At 51.6% G+C, this 22049-nt stretch overlaps 1 protein-coding gene across 6 annotated transcripts in view; it reads left to right on the top strand.

Annotated features, from left to right (window-relative positions):
* Positions 1–22049, top strand: part of Prosap (prosap) — a 324394-nt gene that overhangs the window by 264208 nt on the left and 38137 nt on the right. For 5 of the 6 annotated variants that reach the window (XM_045765688.2, XM_045765692.2, XM_045765687.2 and 2 more), the window contains 2 exons: positions 6192–6209; positions 19548–19673. In XM_045765688.2, coding sequence (XP_045621644.1) covers positions 6192–6209; positions 19548–19673 — 144 coding nt within the window. The remainder of the gene's footprint in view (positions 1–6191; positions 6210–19547; positions 19674–22049) is intronic. The other variant, XM_045765689.2, reaches the window with a different exon arrangement.

Here is a 22049-nt window from a genome sequence, read left to right as displayed (position 1 = left end):
CAACCGTCAATCAACAGGTGTACAGGTTCCTGAGCCTATTGGGCTCTATCATATCTATACTTGAAACTGTGTATGGAGTCAGCCTCGTGTGTGTGTGTGTGTGTGGTCTGCTCTTCCCGGGTCTGCTCTACATTTTACTCCTGTGCTCCAGTGAATGTTGTACTTTGTATATTTGACATCTGACTTTCGAGTATCTTCCAAGTATATATTTATTTATATAAGTACAAAAAGGTACAATGAGTTATGAAAGTATGTATGTTGGTACCTAAATGGTACATTCTTGAGAGCTTTGAGACGGTCCCAATAGTTTAGGTGTTTTATCTTGGTCTGTGAGTGTCGTCCAGATTACCTGTATTCCCTCTATTTCAGGAATCTTTCCCCGCTCTGAAGAGAGAAGCGAGTACTGGGCAGTACTCTAGACGGGACAGCATCAGTGGTTTAAACTACTTGAGCCATTGTAATGGAATCCCAAGATTTGAAGGTTCTCATAATTCATGCTGTCATTGGCCTGTCTGGTGCTATATTAGCTTGTTTGTGATCTCTGAAGTCTTAGATCTTCTGTCACCATTATACCCAGATGCTTGACATTGTTTTCCTTGTATGATTGGATGTGATTGTGTCTTGTATCCTGCAGGCCGTACCTTACCTTGAGGTGCTTCCGGGGCTTAGCGTCCCCGCGGCCCGGTCGTCGACCAGGCCTCCTCGTATAAGTAAATGGTTTTCCATACCTGCTGTTTCTGGATTTGTTCAGTTTTTATCGAGGTAATTTTCATGCCATTTGTGATATAGTCTGCAAGGGCTGACACAAGTTGGGACCTGTCTTTTTGTTTAATATGAGGAGGATAAAAGGCAGCGCTGCAAGACTGTGCCCTGAGGTACACAAGTCTTCACTGTGCCCTGAGGTACACAAGTCTTCACTGTGCCCTGAGGTACACAAGTCTTCACTGTGCCCTGAGGTACACAAGTCTTCACTGTGCCCTGAGGTACACAAGTCTTCACTGTGCCCTGAGGTACACAAGTCTTCACTGTGCCCTGAGGTACACAAGTCTTCACTGTTACTTCCTCCATGAAGCTGTGTTGCTCTTCCACCTCCATGTTTACCGGGGTGCTAAACGACCAGTGGTCCACACGCCTCGTCACCTTGCTGGCTTTTATGGCTTTTTCGTCAATTCTGGTGATTTATTTTGTACAAGTTTCTCTCATTATTATTGGCTGGTTGACTGGTGCACGGTTGGCCGGGTGGCTCTAGTTGGTTGACTGGTGCACGGTTGGCCGGGTGGCTCTAGTTGGTTGACTGGTGCACGGTTGGCCGGGTGGCTCTAGTTGGTTGACTGGTGCACGGTTGGCCGGGTGGCTCTAGTTGGTTGACTGGTGCACGGTTGGCCGGGTGGCTCTAGTTGGTTGACTGGTGCACGGTTGGCCGGGTGGCTCTAGTTGGTTGACTGGTGCATGGTTGGCCGGGTGGCTCTAGTTGGTTGACTGGTGCACGGTTGGCCGGGTGGCTCTAGTTGGTTGACTGGTGCACGGTTGGCCGGGTGGCTCTAGTTGGTTGACTGGTGCACGGTTGGCCGGGTGGCTCTAGTTGGTTGACTGGTGCATGGTTGGCCGGGTGGCTCTAGTTGGTTGACTGGTGCACGGTTGGCCGGGTGGCTCTAGTTGGTTGACTGGTGCACGGTTGGCCGGGTGGCTCTAGTTGGTTGACTGGTGCATGGTTGGCCGGGTGGGTCTAGTTGGTTGACTGGTGCATGGTTGGCCGGGTGGCTCTAGTTGGTTGACTGGTGCACGGTTGGCCGGGTGGCTCTAGTTGGTTGACTGGTGCATGGTTGGCCGGGTGGGTCTAGTTGGTTGACTGGTGCATGGTTGGCCGGGTGGCTCTAGTTGGTTGACTGGTGCATGGTTGGCCGGGTGGCTCTAGTTGGTTGACTGGTGCATGGTTGGCCGGGTGGCTCTAGTTGGTTGACTGGTGCACGGTTGGCCGGGTGGCTCTAGTTGGTTGACTGGTGCATGGTTGGCCGGGTGGCTCTAGTTGGTTGACTGGTGCACGGTTGGCCGGGTGGCTCTAGTTGGTTGACTGGTGCATGGTTGGCCGGGTGGCTCTAGTTGGTTGACTGGTGCACGGTTGGCCGGGTGGCTCTAGTTGGTTGACTGGTGCATGGTTGGCCGGGTGGCTCTATTTGGTTGACTGGTGCACGGTTGGCCGGGTGGCTCTAGTTGGTTGACTGGTGCATGGTTGGCCGGGTGGCTCTAGTTGGTTGACTGGTTTGCTAGCTGGCTCTTTGGTTGTATGGCTAGCTTTATCCTATACGATATTCAGCCTTTTTTTCTTAGGGTACAACTGCTATCATTGGAAAGCGGCAAGCCATTACGACTTTATAGCACTGGGAAGGGGTCAGGATAAGGATTTAGGGGGGGGGGGGAATGGTGCCCAACCACTTTAACTGTCGAGGATTGAACGCCGACCTGCATGAAGTGAGACCGTCGCTTTACCGGCCACTCGGTAAAGGCCACTGTTTTGCTCTGAAGTATCTTATGAATTAGTTCCATGATGTTTTTAGTTCATCAAGTTGTTTCCTCCTTTTCTACTGGAGGCTTCCGTCTCTCTCTCTCCTCCCCACTCACAGACTTCTCTCTTTTCTCCAACAATAAGTTCTCAAGTCCATCGGACAAGAGCCCTGTCCCCTCCGGATTAAGATTACTGGCCGGGGCCTCAAGTGTAGAGGTTTAAGAGCGCGCGGGTGCGCACGCGCGCCTTCCCTTCATGAGGGTTGCTTTACCTTGCGGTTACCTTGCCATGATTTCGGGGCTCAACGTCCCCGCGGTCCGGTCCTCAACCAGGCCTCCTCGTTGCTGGACTGGTAAACCAGGCTGTTGGACGCGGCTCCTCGCAGCCTGACGTATGAATCACAGCCTGGTTGATCAGGTATCCTTTGGAGGTGCTTATCCAGTTCTCTCTTGAACACTGCGAGGGGTCGGTCAGTTATAACCCTTATGTGTAGTGGAAGCGTGTTGAACAGTCTCGGGCCTCTGGTGTTGATAGTTCTCTCTTGAACACTGTGAGGGGTCGGTCAGTTATGACCCTTATGTGTAGTGGAAGCGTGTTGAACAGTCTCGGGCCTCTGGTGTTGATAGTTCTCTCTTGAACACTGCGAGGGGTCGGTCATTTATGACCCTTATGTGTAGTGGAAGCGTGTTGAACAGTCTCGGGTCTCTGATGTTGATAGAGTTCTCTCTCAGAGTACCTGTTGCACCTCTGCTCTTCAACGGGGGTATTCTGCACATCCTGCCATGCCTTCTGGTCTCGTGATGTTATTTATGTGTGCAGGTTTGGGACCAGCCCCTCTACTATCTTCCACGTGTAAATTATTATGCATCTCTCCCGCCTGCGCTCAAGAGAATACAGATTTAGGCACTTTAGTCGGTCCCAATAGTTTAGATGTTTAAGCGAGTGGATTTTAGCAGTAAAGGATCTCTGCACGCTCTCCAGGTCAACAATTTCTCCAGCTTTGAAAGGGGCTGTCATTGTGCAGCAGTACTCCACTCTAGAGAGCACTAGCGTCTTGAAGAGTATCATCGGTATAGCATCTCTAGTGTGAAAAGTTCTTGTTATCCAACCTGCCATTTTTCTTGCAGTTGTGACGGCTACTTTATTGTGTTCTTTAAATGTAAGGTCTTCCGACATGAGTACACCCAAGGCCTTTACATTGGCTTTTCGTTCTCTGTTATGATTTGACCGAGTTTCGTACGTGGTCGAAATGAAAATGTTGTATGTTGTCTCCCCTGAGGTCTTCTGTATTCCAGTGATAAGATTTATTCTTTAGCCTTTCCTTGTATCTTGTACCTCTCATAGCTGGCACCAGTCTGGTGGCACACCTCTGGACTTTTTGTCAGCTTCGTTGTGTGTTGCGAGATGAAGACCAGAATTGGTCTGTGTAGTATGGTGGTCCTAAATGGCTCTGTTACATGTCTAAATGCAGATCTTGTTAGCGTCTTTGCACATGCAACTGTTTATAGCCGCTTGATGTAAGGTTCGGGTGGCAGGTTCTGTGGTGTCACCTGCAGGTAGTTTTCAGTTTGATTGCAGGACGGTTTCCTCTGGCATTACCGTGTGTCCGTCCTCCTGTGTCCAGCTGAATATTTACTAAAGTTAAACTCTAGCAGCCACTTGCTGCATGAGTATTATCCTTTCTCAGGGTAGTCTTGTAGTTTCTGGTAATATTTCCTGTGTATTTAACCTTCGCGAGACTTTGCGTCATCAGTAAACATTGAAACAAGTCTATTCAACTGGCAGATAGTTTACCTGTATCGGAAACGAGATAGAGTAGCGAATCCTTGTAGGACCCCCCCCCCTGCGGGGACACCCTGCGGGGACCCCCTGCGGGGACCCCCTGCGGGGACACCCTGCGGGGACCCCCTGCGGGGACACCCTGCGGAACCCCAGCGACCGTCTTGCTCCATATTACTAAGGATGAATGGAGCACTTACTGGCGCTCCATCACCTGTATATGACAGCTTCTCTCGATACATCACCTTGTTTTACTTTTAACGTTATTTATAAGCTCATGCATCCCTTACCATCAACTTTGTTTTTAAAACAAATGTCACGTGTATTGTTTACGCATATAGTGCATGTCACGGCTGTATTGAGTATGTAAATGATTCTTAGAATATATTCATTAACACCGTCCTATTTACCGATTATTAACACTGTTTTCCCCTTAGTAAATCGGCACCATTTCTCTCCCGTCACAACTGTGTGTAACCTCACTACCGGATGTTCTAACTCTTGCCTTCTGTATAATACACTAGTTTGTTCCTGGGTCTAGAGTACCGATATGAACTGTGTATATAATATATATGTGTGTGTGTGTGTGTATGCACTTCACTGTTGTGGGCTTATATGGCGCTCTTTATGGTTTATGGACGGGCTTGGCTTGCTGCCGCGCACCTCCAGTAAACTACTCGTACTGAGGTGTTGCCATAAGTCTCTCCACAAATATTAAAAGCGCTCACTACTTTGTTACTACCTATTAATGTCGAGTATTTTTTTCCAAAATTTTATCTCACAAATTTACTATATTTGGCGTGTTACTATTTTTGTTTTATCCCCAACTTGATCCTTCCCCGATTGACGATGAGAGAATCTATGCAAACGAGTCGTCGTGTCCAGGCAGCGGGGACGTCCAAACTTTTGGCAGCTACCGTAAACATTGAACAGCTGATGCCACACGTGGCGGCTCCGTGCAGGCCATCTTCAACAAGCCACCTCGTATCCCAGCCCAATAATGGCTTTTATATTTTTTGCACGATATGCATAAGTAGTGGCTATATAGAAAAGTTTTGTGAATATTGACTTGGGCCATTTAGTGGGTTATTATTTCGTGGTAGCCTCATGCGAGCATTCTTGTGAACGGGTCAGCGTTGAGGGAGCTGGTTCATATATACTTGTGCACGCTTTTTTGTTTAAGGAAAAATGCATGAATATCGCCTTTCATTTCGGCTTTTAAGTTTGTGTAACGTTTATTGAAGGTGTACGAAATATTAACTTTTTTGCAAATGGCCTTTTAGATGTATATCAGGTAGAGACTTGCTTCTAGTGAAGTGGTCAATATGCGGGGCCCAGTAGAGCCTGTATAGAGCAAAACTTTGTGACTCTGTGCTTGTCCTGGACACTGATGTCGCGTGGTGTAGCGGTTGGTAAGCACACACACACTAGCACCTCTCCCTAGAGCTCACCCTTGATTGGCTTTTGCTTGCGTTTCATACCGTGTTAGGTTAATCCTTGTTTACATATGTTTTTATTGTTTAATAATTTACATTTTGCATTGTGGTTATTTTTTACAGTTAGAATTTTGATTGTTGTTTTTTATTTAATACTTTATTAATATCAGTTGATGAGATCATCGATACGAATTTGTTGAATTTGTTTTGTGAGGTTATTTTTCCCCTCCTTTGTCACTCTAGCGAGAAACAAACCTTAATAGAACTACATTGAACACTTTTCGTTCGTCGACCATCTCATCACCCACCTCTGCCGATGCTCAAAGGGAACCACCAGTTTCCCTTTGGACATCAGTAAGAGATGACTGTTCCTTTACGCGCACATGCAAGTGTGTCTCTTACCAACGGCTTCAGTTTCCCCTGGTGGTTTGGCTAACGTTTTCCTTTTTTCTCCCATTTTCTATCCCCTCCAGGTGGCGCTGTGGTACCGGGTATGTAGTCCTGTCTAATGTGCATGTCCCGGGTGTGCTTGCTGCTCCTGTCAGGCCCCCTGTCCCATGGTGCATGTCCCGGGTGTGCTTGCTGCTCCTGTCAGGCCCCCCTGTCCCCGAAGTGTCTCCTGCAGGAGGCAATGTGCACGAATTCAAAGATATATAACTATTAAATTTCCCACCCTAAATGAAATCTGTATATATGTATGTGTGTGTATACTGTATGTATAAATACATATATAATTCTCCCTTTTAGAGCATGCACATATTAGGTCATGTGCTTTAGAATGAAATGCTAGGTTACCCTCGCTGATCCTTGTCATGTGTGGTGTGGGGTAGGCGTAGTGAGGGTGTGTCGGCTGGCCACACCACAGCCACACTACCGCCAGAAGTAGGATATATAGTCTTCTGCTCCGTCTTAGTGCCTGCATGTGTGGAGAGTCTAAATTCTGATACACAGTCCGTTAAAAGGAACGAATTTCAGAGTTCTGAATATTTACATTTCACCGATCTCTTCTACAATTTAAAATTAAGCTTCAGAATTTAGATTTTTGCCCATTTATATATATGTAGCAACTAATCTAAGGTTCATACTTAAAACTTTGCAAGTTTCTTGTCATGTGTATGTGTACTTCTTGTTGAAGACATCAAATCTTGATCACTGTATGCTAAAGACGTCTCTGGTTACTTCCGCCTCGTCTTGGTGTGAACCTTGCCAGTTAAGGTCGCTGCCTTAAATATACAGGTTAAGAGGACCGGAGGTGAGGCCGGGGGACGTGCCCAGTAGGTGGCCTTGGGTCGCCAGGGCTCAAGGTGTGCATCGCTCACTGTGTAAGTTGATGACTTGTATAGTACTGGTGTATATAGGGTGGTGGCGGCGGCTCGGGCGGCCTCCACGATGCCTCTGGTAGTGCACGAAGGCATGGGGAAAAACCTCTTTACATTTTCATCTTGCGGCGACACGTTTCTGAACTCCTGAATCTTGTCACGTAAGATTGCTTGCAGGAACATCTTCCTAGCATGTGGCACGTGGTTGATGGGTCCATCATTCCAGCACGTGGTTCATGCGGGAAATGGCGTGCATTTTCTACAGCGATGTGTTTGACGGAGCCTGTGTGCAGGGATGACGCGTGCTCATCTAAGAGGAGAGCTTGCAAAAGACTACCTGGAGTATACCTGGAGTGGGTTCTGAGAGTTGTTCTACTCTCCAAGCCCGGCCCGGGAGTGTCTGAAATTACTTGCTTGGACCTCCTGTGTTTGCTATGTCGCCAATGTATTGTTATTGACCACTCACAGTAGTTATTGCCATAAGTGAAAGCTTAGAGCAACAGCGCAAATTAAAGTGAATCCCGCCAGAGTGTTGGTGGTGTCCAACTCGTCCTGTAAAGCCGGGAGTTAGGGTACTCGTTTCCATCACTACTCATATATGGCCAGAAATGATGTGGTTCCCTTATACGTGGACGACGGCTTGTGTACGAGGGAGAAGGATCACTCGTACAACCATGTGATAATTATAGTAACTAATTAATTACTCTCTACAACATAACGGGGATTTGTTGACCAGACCACACACTAGAAAGTGAAGGGACGACGACGTTTCGATCCGTCCTGGACCATTCTAAAGTCGATTCAGACTTGAATCGACTTGAGAATGGTCCAGGACAGACCGGAACGTCGTCGTCCCTTCACCTTCTAGTGTGTGGTCTGGTCAACATACTTCAGCCACGTTATTGTGACTCATTGCCTGCAGCGGGAATTTCTCTTCACTGAGTGAAGCTTCATACACAAAGCTGTCAAACAACACTCTCCCGTAGACGATACTCAAGACTCCACAACCCGTCCTCCCAACACAGCGTCGCATTATGACGTATACATTACCTGAGGCCAAGAATCGTCGTACTAGAAAATGGAAGCGACTCTCGAAATTGGCGTTCTGTCCCGTTTTCTGTTTGGGTTAGTACGACAGTTTCTTGACGTTGGGGAACCTTAGGAGGACGGGCTGCGTAAGGTGCCCTAACCTAACCCTGCAGCTGTGCCGCGCTACACAGCTGCCTGACACTCCCGTATCTAAGGACTCACGGGAGCTCCAAAGAGAAAGGTTGGTGCAGTAATTTTCCCGCACAACCGTACAGTCTACACGTGTTGAAATAACCGCGGGCTTCATCACAGTGATGATGATGATGAGCTTCACAGCTTGGTCTGGGTAGCACAGAAGGCAATTACTGGAGAATAATGATGCCGTTGTTTCCGGGATTTTAAAAGTATCTTAGATTATTTCAGCACTGTAAAAGGGGTTCACGTACTCATTACCTTCAACCACGACCACCCTCGCTAATGCCTCAACAGCTGATTACACCGGGTACTGCTCGCCGCGTGGCTGTGTACAGACGGGCGCCCATGTATGCCTTGCACAGCCATCTTGTCGCGAATGACGACTTGGTGGCATTGAAATCATCGAAATCTTAGTGGCTGGTGGTGGTGGTGGCGGCTCCAGCTGGTGGTGGTGGCGGCTCCAGCTGGTGGTGGTGGCGGCTCCAGCTGGTGGTGGCGGCTCCAGCTGGTGGTGGCGGCTCCAGCTGGTGGTGGCGGCTCCAGCTGGTGGTGGCGGCTCCAGCTGGTGGTGGCGGCGGCTCCAGCTGGTGGTGGTGGCGGCTCCAGCTGGTGGTGGTGGCGGCTCCAGCTGGTGGTGGTGGCGGCTCCAGCTGGTGGTGGTGGTGGCGGCTCCAGCTGGTGGTGGTGGTGGCGGCTCCAGCTGGTGGTGGTGGTGGCGGCCCCAGCTGGTGGTGGTGGCGGCTCCAGCTGGTGGTGGTGGCGGCTCCAGCTGGTGGTGGTGGCGGCTCCAGCTGGTGGTGGTGGCGGCTCCAGCTGATGGTGGTGGCGGCTCCAGCTGGTGGTGGTGGCGGCTCCAGCTGGTGGTGGTGGCGGCTCCAGCTGGTGGTGGTGGTGGCGGCCCCAGCTGGTGGTGGTGGTGGCGGCCCCAGCTGGTGGTGGTGGTGGCGGCCCCAGCTGGTGGTGGTGGTGGTGGCGGCCCCAGCTGGTGGTGGTGGCGGCGGCGGCTCCAGCTGGTGGTGGTGGTGGCGGCGGCTCCAGCTGGTGGTGGTGGTGGCGGCGGCCCCAGCTGGTGGTGGTGGCGGCGGCGGCCCCAGCTGGTGGTGGTGGCGGCGGCGGCCCCAGCTGGTGGTGGTGGCGGCGGCGGCCCCAGCTGGTGGTGGTGGCGGCGGCGGCCCCAGCTGGTGGTGGTGGCGGCGGCGGCCCCAGCTGGTGGTGGTGGCGGCGGCGGCCCCAGCTGGTGGTGGTGGCGGCGGCGGCCCCAGCTGGTGGTGGTGGTGGCGGCGGCGGCCCCAGCTGGTGGTGGTGGTGGCGGCGGCGGCCCCAGCTGGTGGTGGTGGCGGCGGCGGCTCCAGCTGGTGGTGGTGGCGGCGGCGGCCCCAGCTGGTGGTGGTGGTGGCGGCTCCAGCTGGTGGTGGTGGTGGCGGCCCCAGCTGGTGGTGGAGGATGTACTTGGAGACCGGTAACACGCTGCCGTAACTTTCGCAACATTACCTTACCTTGAGGTCCTTCCGGGGCTTAGCGTCCCCGCGGCCCGGTCGTCAACCAGGCCTCTTGGTTGCTGGACTGATCAACCAGGCTGTTGGACGCGGCTGCTCGCAGCCTGACGTATGAGTCACAGCCTGGTTGATCAAGTATCCTTTGGAGGTGTTTATCCAGTTCTCTCTTGAACACTGTGAGGGGTCGGCCAGTTATGCCCCTTATGTGTAGTGGAAGCGTGTTGAACAGTCTCGGGCCTCTGATGTTGATTAGTTCTCTCAGAGAGAGAGAACTCCCCCCTCACATGGGAAAGGTGTTGCGTGGCGTGACTGGCACACTCTCAACACCCCCATTCAAGGGCTGACTATTAAGATACTCGGCTACCTAATAAACTAAATCTTATATAAACTGTAAGAATTAGAGAGGCGAGGCGTGGTTGTGGTGTGGCGCAGAGCAGAGTACTCGCCCCGAGGTCCTCACTTGTCTGGCCTCCCAGTGTCGGGGGCGGGAGACCCGAGACCTGAGCCGCTGGTGGTTCCCCAGGACGCAACAGTTGCTCACCTCGCTGGTGCCTCTGTTGCCTGCTAGTAAACAGAAGCATCAGGTGTATAGCAACGTGCCCAAACATCTTGTCATACCGAGGAGATGCAAGTGCAAGCAACAGCCTGTTGGACCAAGTTATGACAAGTCGAGCCTGGTCTCGGGCCGAGCTCGGGGAGTAGAACTCCGTCCCGAGAGTTGAAAGCGCCAACCACAACGCTGCAGATTGTATTGCTATACACAGCTGGAAACCGAGTGCCCAAATGAGCCACAGAGATATTAGAAAGAACTTTTTTAGTGTCAGAGTGGTTGACAAATGGAATGCTTTAGGAAGTGATGTGGTGGAGGCTGACTCCATACACAGTTTCAAATGTAGATATGATAGAGCCCAATAGGCTCAGGAATCTGTACACCTGTTGATTGACAGTTGAGAGGCGGGACCAAAGAGCCAGAGCTCAACCCCCGCAAGCATAACTAGGTGAGTACACCCCTCACCCCTCCACCCCCCATTGAAAGGGCAGGTGGAGCCTGCAAAATAACATTGCAACATTCTGGAGTAAGAGAGATGGCAGTACGGGCTGTAATCCTATGAAATGATTATGAGCACCCCGAGTAAAGAGGCCAACCTCCTGCCAGGTAATGACCCTGGAGCGACAGTGGAGCATGTGAGAGAACTGGCCAAGTTTGTGCTGGAGTTGCTGGATGATCCTGACTGTGATATATCTTCGTGGACCTGTTGGCTATGATGACGCTCACTCACCTTCACTCCCCCATGGTGCCACCTTCACCCTGTGTACCCTCTTGACCTGCTGGTGGTGATGGCTGCTCCGTCACGCCCTCTGTAATGCTGCCATCATCTGCTGCCCTCGCTGATGGCCCTCCACACCCCCCGTATAGTGTCACAATGTAGGATGTCAAGGCCTTCCACCACAACGCCTCGTAGTCATCGGAAGAAGCGGCAGAGTCGTCAAATTCGCCGTTGTCAAAAGTTGAATATTGAACAGTATATCCATGAACGGTGGGAACATCTTGAAGGATGCCGGGCTTTCCTGGCAGGTCAGGAGGGACTTAAAGGTTCTGCTAATTACCAAGAGCCTCCTCCTCAGGGTGTTTAGAAGGTTGCTTTATGATGTTTTCTAGCTCCTTGATACGGCACTGAAGATTGGCCGGTATAGTCAACTCATCCAAGCCAGACAGCCACCTGGGCCATCCCTCACGTGTGCTCGGCTGCCACCCACGCCACCTCTGACACCTATTGTCATTGTCTACCTACTAATGACGCCACTCCAAATTCCAGAGTAACAGGTGAGGAAACTTTGGGCGTGTCGTGGTGAAGGTAGAGATGCGTGGTTTGATCGGCGGGGGCGCACTGATCGACTAGACTATTAATGCCTCGTGTCAGACTCAGGGCCGTTGGTAAATGCTATAACTATGCAATTATTGCAATGATTCCTAGAGATTCGTTGTGCTTGTTGCGAGGATCAGTTTATTCGTAGTGCTGGGGGTCCATAGTGGGTCACTGCCAGCTGACAGTGGTCCCCAACCGGGGCAGTGCCGTCTTCCAGGGTGTCCTGGGCGAGGGCACTGCCAGCTTGGGGGTTTGGGTGGACTGTACTCTCCAGGAAGGAGCAGTGCCAGTTTGGGAGTATGGGCGTGACACGGTGAAGGATGCGTTGGACCTCGTGGTGTTGAGGGGTTGGGGGCAGCTACAGCACTGATGACATTAGTTGCTTTCCTCTTGAGAGGTAAACACTTCACGTTGGTCTGCTGGTGCCTGGTGGGGGGGGGGGGATTGAGTGGGCTCGGCTCTAGTAACTAGATCCTTAATTACAGTTAATTAATATGGTCCTGGGTTCGATTCCCAGGCAGGCGGGACGTTTAGACATACGTGTCCCTGCAGCTAATGGCTCTCTTCACTAAGCAGTGTATACGTACCAAGGAATTAAATAACTTTTGGGTTTGGGAGTAGGGCTCTCTAAACCCACCAGGCCTGCTGGGCCCGAAAATGGGAACCCAACGTGCCCACAGCAAGACCGTTTGGTAATGTGTTTTTATTTTGTTACAAAGAAGAGTTTATTTGGGCAGCGTCACTCATCCTGTGAATGAACAATCCACTATAGTGACAGTATTTGACAGCGTCACTCATCCTGAATGAACACACCACCATAGTGATAGTATTGGGTGAGCGTCACTCATCCTGTGAGTGGACACACCGCCATAGTGATAGTATTGGGTGAGCGTCACTCATCCTGTGAGTGGACACACCGCCATAGTGACAGTATTGGGCAGCGCCACTCATCCTGTGAGTGGACACACCGCCATAGTGACAGTATTGGGCAGCGCCACTCATCCTGTGAGTGGACACATCGCCATAGTGACAGTATTGGGCAGCGCCACTCATCCTGTGAGTGGACACACCGCCATAGCAGAATGTACAACACTCTCCAATAGGAAGAAAACCCGCTGGGTTGTTCATCCTGTCACTTGTACCCAGACATAGCTGGGACTTGCTGAACTGTCTCAAGTAAACAGCTTATCAAACAAGATAAACATTTGCCAACCCCTAAACTTGCGTTATCTTGCGGGTGAAAAATGGGGGAATCTTTTAAGAACAGGGACTTTACTTGACAGTGTTTTCCTAACTAAAACAATGTGGGGTTAATTATTCTACACACATTTAATGTCTCTTAGATGTTCACATTCTGTCAGGTAGTGGTCAAGGCGGTGTCCGTCACTCACCACAGATTCTGCAACTCCGCTGCTTAGTAGTTGTTTCAATCCCGAATCTCCATGGATATTTGTATCCAAGACGAAGTCTTGCTCTTACTGATTCTCTCCCGCGGCCACCTCATCTTCGTCCATAATGATTGGGATTGCCAGATGCATCCAGGTTCCAGCAAACAGATTCCAGCATTCCAGCTGGAATGAACAGAATAGCAGACTGAATATTCTGTTCTGGCGAACAGAATACAGTGAATCTGTACCACCGAACAGATTCAATGGTTTGTTCTTCTGTCCTTCGTTCCTCAGTTACCTTGTCACGGTGATGTTGCCTGATACCTGGACACTATGCACCATCAACCTCGTGCAACTACACCTGCACACACTCCTACACCTGCACACACTCTTACACCTGCACACACTCCTACACCTGCACACACTCCTACACCTGCACAGACAACTACACTAGTGTTTAACAGATTAACGGTTCGTAATTAACTTGGTAACCAACCCTATCCTAACAAGTCTTAATTGGCAAGAGGTCATTAATGAAACGATCGCTTACGGGATGCAACAGGGGCCAGTCTGTTGCCTGTTAATTGTCAACGCCAGCCAACGGGAGATGGCTCTGCGCCAGCCAACGGAAAGAAAGTTGACTTGAGAAAATCAGTATTAGCCGTGGGGAGGATTCGAACCCCCACACTTGGTACTGGCAAGCCCACGCCCTACACCACCAGGCTGGTCTAGGGCGTGTGCTCTGGAGTAGTAAATGTTGACCAAGCAACACACTAGAAGATGAGACGACGTTTCGGTCCATCCTGGACCATTATCAAGTAGATTGTGATGAGGCGAGGGAGGGTTCCATATGTATGAAATGTCTGGGGTTCGAATCCTGCTCACGGCTCCTACTGATTTTTCTGATGCATCACGTTAATGTGATTTCATTGTGCATTTGTCGTTTGTATTACTGAATTTGGACCAACCGGAAGCATAAATATAAGATGTAACCTCTGCTAGCATTCTTAGGCCTAATACAATATATATGTGCTATACGAGGCCTAGGAATGTTTAACATTGGTTTTTCGTGCCTCTAGTAAATTACTCCAAATTTGAACATTGTTGACAGCAATAGTCCATATTTGTACGTTCTGCCAAATAGTTGCTATACGTACTATCATGTAGGAGGATGGGTTGTGATTAAGCCTCAAATTTTAAGTGTTTAAGTTTACCGAGAAGCGAAGGGACCCAACCTAACCCGGATCACCAGCGCCGCCAGAACCAACATGAACCCGAACACCAACAAACCTTTGAGAGCAGGGAGCGGCTTGGACCATCCCCCCTTCCCCCTGAAGAGGCAGAGGCAGAGGCGACCAATTACAAGGGTTCAAATGAGCGCGGATGATTATTATTGCGCGATTAGTAAAGGATGTTGCTAAGTGTTGGTTGGCACTAGCGCGCTCCTGCGTGGCACTGGCTTGCTCCTTCCCGCCCAGGCTTGCCCAACATTTAATGTTGAATAATTAGTACGTGTTATTTGTAGTGTGTGAGGCATCCTCACCAGCGCCACCTACACGTGGCGGGGAAAAGTTAGTGGGGGCGTCATCACGCATGCGCGTCACCCTGCTAATGGTATTTGTGTACCGTGAACACCTCTCTCCAAAACATTATCTTTAGAAAACAGATGTGATGGCGACCCTTGAATGTCAAACACTGTGCTAATTTTAGTCTTTTTAATATTTGCTTCTTATCTAATATGGCTGTAGTATTCTTAAGTATATATTTGGCTGGCTATACTAAGCTTATGTTTTTTTTCAATGCTAATGATCAAGTTTTGTTGGCACCCCTCTCGAATGTGGTCTGGACAAATGTTAAGAAATGATAAATGTGCTAGATGTGCAGTAGTTGCTTTTTAACTCATTGAATTAGTTTTGTCCTAATCTTTAAGTAAAATTACAATAGAGATATTCCAGTCAAGTATCCTGACAAGTATTTAAGGCATATTATGTTCTTGAAGGACCCATTTGACAATTTTTTCTGGTGCTCTCAGACATATGAAAGTTGTAACAAAAGTCAGAGTGAATCGAGTCATCATGATACCCGCCTGGTCGAAAGTCATCTTAACACTGTCTCAACTTGTTCGGGTGTGAACTACTGGACATGGCTAAATGCTGACCTTGGTTAGCTTAATGTGAATGGAGGAAATAGTCACTCTCCTCCTGACCTGATTGATGTCCGCACCTACACTTGAAGAAATAATTCACACAGTAATTATATTCTCTTGCGTGAAGGGCTAACTCATCCAGCTAGCACAAGATGATGAGTTTCAAGAACGTGGCTGAAGATACAATGATCAAATCAACGTTCCAAGACTGACCGAAACGTCGTTGCTGCTTCACTTTCCGATGGTTCGGTTTGGCCAAAAATATGGCTTAACAAGGAATTTAAATCCTGTTGAAATCATCTTCCAGTTACAGGAGCCGTGTGCTCTGAATGTGTGGGATCTGTTAAAACCCCAAGGCCATGCACATTTGTATAATTTTACGTCACATTTTATCAGTGATCTGCTTCTAATTTAGTGGTTATGTTTTTTATATTGTATTTTGAGCAATTGAAACATTTCAACTTTTTACTCTGCATCATGTCATCATGGGCCTAGAGGGTTGCCTCCCTCTATAATGCCAGGTCCATTATAGAGTATGTATAATGTACAGTTTTGTGTTAGTCTATCATTGTAACCTTTTTCTTGCATAAATGTATTTGTAAATTTAAGTAGATTATAAATGCGGTCTTTTGTATAATAAAGTTTTTGAATTTGTATTCTTGTGCGCTCTTGTGCACTTACTAATAAAGATGTTTAATTGACTTCGCTGAAATGATGTCCGAGCCTGTGAAGGGGCGTGTTGGTGGTGGTGGGTGGTGGAGCGTGTTGGTGGTGGGTGGTGGGGCGTGGTGGAGAAGGGGTGGTGGGGCGTGGTGAAGGTGTGACAGGTAGAGGGGCGTGGTGGTGAAGGGCAGTCATGTGTGGAGGTGGTGTAGTCAGTCAGGTGTGGTGTGGGGTGGTGTGTGGAGGCGTCACCAAGAGGCTGTTAAGACGGCCATCCAAGACCTTAACCAGTCTGCGATGATGCACTAAAAACCGTTATCGAATCGTAGTAAATCATTCCGGTTAAAGCAGAACAGTTTCCAGAGCCAGTGCCGGAGTGAGGCTGTAGATGTGGACTCCTGCTGTTGACAGCGTCCGGCCGAGGCCTGGCGGGAGGACCTGATATACGAGTGATATAAGATACCGCAGCCAGACGGGAGCACCCGTGGGAAGCCAGTGACCCTCCGTCAGCGCCTCCTGGGGTCCGGCGCCGACATGTCAGTCACGGTACACTTCTGTTAGTTGAGGCGAGATGAGTTGGTGTTGTCTTACTAACACTGTGACACACTTAACATGTCGAGGGACTCGTCTACTGCACTTCATCCCTGGCATGAGCGGGTTGGCGGTGTCTCGGCCAGTTAACATGTGCTTAACTGATGGACTGTTTACTGAAGTGATGCATTTAAATAGTATCATCATCATAGCTGAAAAGTCCTAAGAGTGTCAACCAAATTGTTTGGTCCTAAATTGTTATACATGAGCAAGTCGACCGCTAAATGGAGGTGGTCTGTTAACTACGACGTGTTCTACTAAATGGTGAATGGAACAGTCTAAGGTGTTGCTATGGTTTAAGCTTTGGTTTCGTTTTGATGTGTAATAGTTTGGTGTTTGTAATTGTATGTACAGGGATGGGGTGTGGAGATGGGAAAGCTGGTGGGGCCCAGTATCGCCCCACGGGCACGTTTTAATGACATTTTGCTGATGTTTCAAGTTCCGGCCGGCCGGACAGTCAGGCCTCTGCCGGGCCCACTCTCGCCTCCTGCGAATTCGAGGGTTGTCTGTCGTCTGTGCTGCCTGGCGACAGTTTCTCTGTTTTGGCTTGGACCCCGAGTCGTGCTGGTCCTGTTCCTGCAAGTTTCTTGATAAAATAATCTCAATGTAAGCGAACTAGTCTTAGAACAGTATGCATTAATAAGAGACTGACTTGCCTGTCGTTATGACTTGTTCTTCAAGCGCAGGACAAGGTACAGTGCTTGTTGCGAGGTAACAGAGGGCTCCCGACAGGGCTTGGGAGGTAGCGCGGGGGTCCCGTCTTGCTAGGTTGCAGCATGGTACTGTTGTCGGGTAACTGACGTGTCGACTGTAATATATAGTTTTAAGGTCCGTTATAGAGTAAGGCAGTAGTAGTAGTTAGGGCAAGTTATACACAGATAGTCAAGATTAGCAGACATGTTTTTATTCTCCGCTACTCAAACTCCGTTAATTGAACATTGCCTCTCATATCCGTCTATTGAATGTGTAATGTTTTGACATTAATGCTTAACAGCCGAGGAGATACTAAATGGAGCCGAGTTTACGAATGGAAAGTTGTTTAAGGAGCCGGTTCAGGTGTTGGAGACTAGTGGTTGGCGTCAGGTGGCGGCTCTTGAATCCGTTATTGGTAAGACAGAGAAAAGATGTCTGACCTTTGATGACCACATGCGGAAGTGTTATTATGTTCTGCGCGAGTGTGAAGGGGAGGGGGGGGGATCAAGGGTGACGTGGGGAGGGAGGGGGGGTCGCTTGAAGTGTGACAGAGTGGAGTTCCAGCGCCTCAGTTTAACTAATAAACCCCCAAACAACACAAGGTTATCTGAAGTTTGCGAAAACAAGAAAGCATCGCCTTTGGACGATCAAGAAGGGAAACCCCCACCAACAATGGAGTGCAGTTTGCCTGAAGATAGGAGACAATTTGTGTTTACGCAAGGCTGGGCCTTAATGACTGGCTCAGCCTCAATCAACCTCGCTTCTCACTCATGAAAGCTTTCGACACACGTTTCACACAGGGTGCGTGAAGGCGTATGCACGCGCACCTGTGAGACGAGAGTCTCTCTCTTGTCTCCGGAGTGCTGGTGACTGGCGGTCACCCGTCCTCATCAGCAAAGGCCAAATGCTCGTTAATCCAGCCGCCAAGCCCCATCCTCCCCCCCCCAGTCTATCAATGATAAACAGTTTACACGCGAAAACAACTGTTGACATTTGAACATTTCTCAACCAGTACTTGGCTGATGACCTCTTGTTAAAATCTTGCCGTAAAGGCGTCACCCACGTACCTCAAGTGCAAATAATCGCCAACAGAACTTAAACACCTAACCTGACCTCCGTCTAATTATACATAGAACATATATAATAATTTATGAGAATAATTATTTTAAATACGCAATTGGTTAAAATTTACGGAGGAGCCATAAAAGAAAATGGAGGAGCCTGCCCCTCCACTGGTGGCGGGGCATGTCCCGTGACACGGGTGACCTCCCGTGACACGGGTGACCTCCCGTATACCTTAAGGTTACATGCTGGACAGCTGCTGGAGACAACACTGGAGACTGGGTTATAAACTTCCACGCCATTAGAGCAGCTCATATTTAACACAGTGGAACGTTTTCACTTTTCAACAGCTTAACCTTTGAGGTTAAGCTAGTTCGGATGTTGGCCACCCCCACTTATGTCGTCCTTTTGATAGGTCCAGGAGACAGGGCACGGCTAGAGGGTGGGCACGGCTGGGCGCAGGGCAGGGTGTGAGGATGGGCACGAAACGGGGCAGGGAGTGAGGGGTGGGTGGGTATGTGTACGTGCACGTGGTGGGGCAGGGAAGCTAGCAGGTCAAGGCAGCCCCTAACCGGTTCTGTTGGACTACTTCATGCCCATGTAAACACGGAAGTGGAAAAGGTACGGAGGGCAGGATGATTTCTTTGTTTATGTGACCAAAAGGATCAGTGATTCTACCTCAAATCTACTCTATATATCTTATGGTCTTCAATTGGTAAGGAAGTTGAACATTATACTGAGAAGTGCATTTTACAGTTTCATTAAGGCGTCGTGTAGCAACATGTGCGAGGCGTTGCATGGAAGCTCTCAACATCGCAGACTGAGGGAAAGTAAATAAAGATTAGCAGAGGTAACTGTGTCCGTGTGTCTCCAAGGTTGGGGGCCAGACGCCTAACTTTGCAGGGTGACTGAGGGGTATGTGACCAACATGGGCAGGTCGGGGTTGGCCCCATTGAAAGGGGATCGGCTCCCGTGACGACCCTCATCGAAGTCCATCAATTAATGTCAGGATGACACAGTTGACCCGGACTCTCAACACTTAAATGGTGCAACCTTTTCGGGTCGACCCGAGCATCGCTGGGTACCCCAACTAGTTTAAGTATGGGTGAGTATGGGCAGAAATAGGAGCTGCCTCACATGGGCAGTTTCCTTTATTCTTGTATTCCTATGTATAAGGAAGTGGGTCGCCGCGTGTATGCCTCGCCGCGTGTATGCCTCGCCGCGTGTATGCCTCGCCGCGTGTATGCTTCACCACGTGTATGCCTTGCGTGTGTATGCTTCACATGTATGCCTCGCCGCGTGAAGTTTTCACCATGTATGTCTGGCCGCGTGTATGCTTCACCACGTGTATGCCTGACTACAAGTATGCCTGCCCGCAGGAGCTGAGGGAGAGCTTCAACTACGGGCTCTTCTGCCCGCCCCAGAATGGCCGAGCTGGCAAGTTCCTGGACGAGGAGCGACCTCTGGGCGACTACCCCCTACCCAGCCCTATCGGCTACCTGGAGGTGAGTGCCCAGTCAATCCCTGCCACCGGGGGGCCCTTCTTGTAACTTCTCTCACTCTCTCTTCTGTATCAATTGATATCACTATATATTCGTGTCATTTGCATGCACCAGCACTCTTGGAAACACACACACACACACACACTCGCTCACTAAACAATGAAACACGACTTTGGAGTTAATCTTATAGTCAGTTATTTACACATATTTCATATATTTCTAGTTGATATGCGCCCCTAGCCACAGCCTAGGGTGTCAACCCGTGAGCCCTCATCCAGCGTCCCTTGCTCACTAACTAATCCTTACATAAATTATCCCATCTCAGGGGCATTCCTTAACTATTAAATTACAGGTCCAATGTTAGTCACTCATAACACAGGCCACTTACGATGCCCACTGGCGTAGGTGCAACAGGTCTGCACTGCTACACCGTGAGGTGTGGAGGCTACCAGCAGTTGGCCATTGATGTCGCCAGCCTCCACTTCTGCTGTAGCCATGACTCTGCTGACCACCGTCCAGGCTGGCGGCCAGGACACGCTGACCACCGTCCAGGCTGGCGGCCAGGACACGCTGACCACCGTCCAGGCTGGCGGCCAGGACACGCTGACCACCGTCCAGGCTGGCGGCCAGGACACGCTGACCACCGTCCAGGCTGGCGGCCAGGACACGCTGACCACCGTCCAGGCTGGCGGCCAGGACACGCTGACCACCGTCCAGGCTGGCGGCCAGGACACGCTGACCACCGTCCAGGCTGGCGGCCAGGACACGCTGACCACCGTCCAGGCTGGCGGCCAGGACACGCTGACCACCGTCCAGGCTGGCGGCCAGGACACGCTGACCACCGTCCAGGCTGGCGGCCAGGACACGCTGACCACCGTCCAGGCTGGCGGCCAGGACACGCTGACCACCGTCCAGGCTGGCGGCCAGGACACGCTGACCACCGTCCAGGCTGGCGGCCAGGACACGCTGACCACCGTCCAGGCTGGCGGCCAGGACACGCTGACCACCGTCCAGGCTGGCGGCCAGGACACGCTGACCACCGTCCAGGCTGGCGGCCAGGACACGCTGACCACCGTCCAGGCTGGCGGCCAGGACACGCTGACCACCGTCCAGGCTGGCGGCCAGGACACGCTGACCACCGTCCAGGCTGGCGGCCAGGACACGCTGACCACCGTCCAGGCTGGCGGCCAGGACACGCTGACCACCGTCCAGGCTGGCGGCCAGGACACGCTGACCACCGTCCAGGCTGGCGGCCAGGACACGCTGACCACCGTCCAGGCTGGCGGCCAGGACACGCTGACCACCGTCCAGGCTGGCGGCCAGGACACGCTGACCACCGTCCAGGCTGGCGGCCAGGACACGCTGACCACCGTCCAGGCTGGCGGCCAGGACACGCTGACCACCGTCCAGGCTGGCGGCCAGGACACGCTGACCACCGTCCAGGCTGGCGGCCAGGACACGCTGACCACCGTCCAGGCTGGCGGCCAGGACACGCTGACCACCGTCCAGGCTGGCGGCCAGGACACGCTGACCACCGTCCAGGCTGGCGGCCAGGACACGCTGACCACCGTCCAGGCTGGCGGCCAGGACACGCTGACCACCGTCCAGGCTGGCGGCCAGGACACGCTGACCACCGTCCAGGCTGGCGGCCAGGACACGCTGACCACCGTCCAGGCTGGCGGCCAGGACACGCTGACCACCGTCCAGGCTGGCGGCCAGGACACGCTGACCACCGTCCAGGCTGGCGGCCAGGACACGCTGACCACCGTCCAGGCTGGCGGCCAGGACACGCTGACCACCGTCCAGGCTGGCGGCCAGGACACGCTGACCACCGTCCAGGCTGGCGGCCAGGACACGCTGACCGCCGTCCAGGCTGGCGGCCAGGACACGCTGACCGCCGTCCAGGCTGGCGGCCAGGACACGCTGACCGCCGTCCAGGCTGGCGGCCAGGACACGCTGACCGCCGTCCAGGCTGGCGGCCAGGACACGCTGACCGCCGTCCAGGCTGGCGGCCAGGACACGCTGACCGCCGTCCAGGCTGGCGGCCAGGACACGCTGACCGCCGTCCAGGCTGGCGGCCAGGACACGCTGACCGCCGTCCAGGCTGGCGGCCAGGACACGCTGACCGCCGTCCAGGCTGGCGGCCAGGACACGCTGACCGCCGTCCAGGCTGGCGGCCAGGACACGCTGACCACCGTCCAGGCTGGCGGCCAGGACACGCTGACCGCCGTCCAGGCTGGCGGCCAGGACACGCTGACCGCCGTCCAGGCTGGCGGCCAGGACACGCTGACCGCCGTCCAGGCTGGCGGCCAGGACACGCTGACCGCCGTCCAGGCTGGCGGCCAGGACACGCTGACCGCCGTCCAGGCTGGCGGCCAG

The sequence above is a fragment of the Procambarus clarkii genome, chromosome 17, assembly GCF_040958095.1.
Source record: "Procambarus clarkii isolate CNS0578487 chromosome 17, FALCON_Pclarkii_2.0, whole genome shotgun sequence".
Taxonomy (NCBI): Eukaryota; Metazoa; Arthropoda; class Malacostraca; order Decapoda; family Cambaridae; genus Procambarus; species Procambarus clarkii.
The sequence above is the reverse complement of the archived record's forward strand: the minus strand, read 5'-3'. Positions and strand labels throughout refer to the sequence as shown.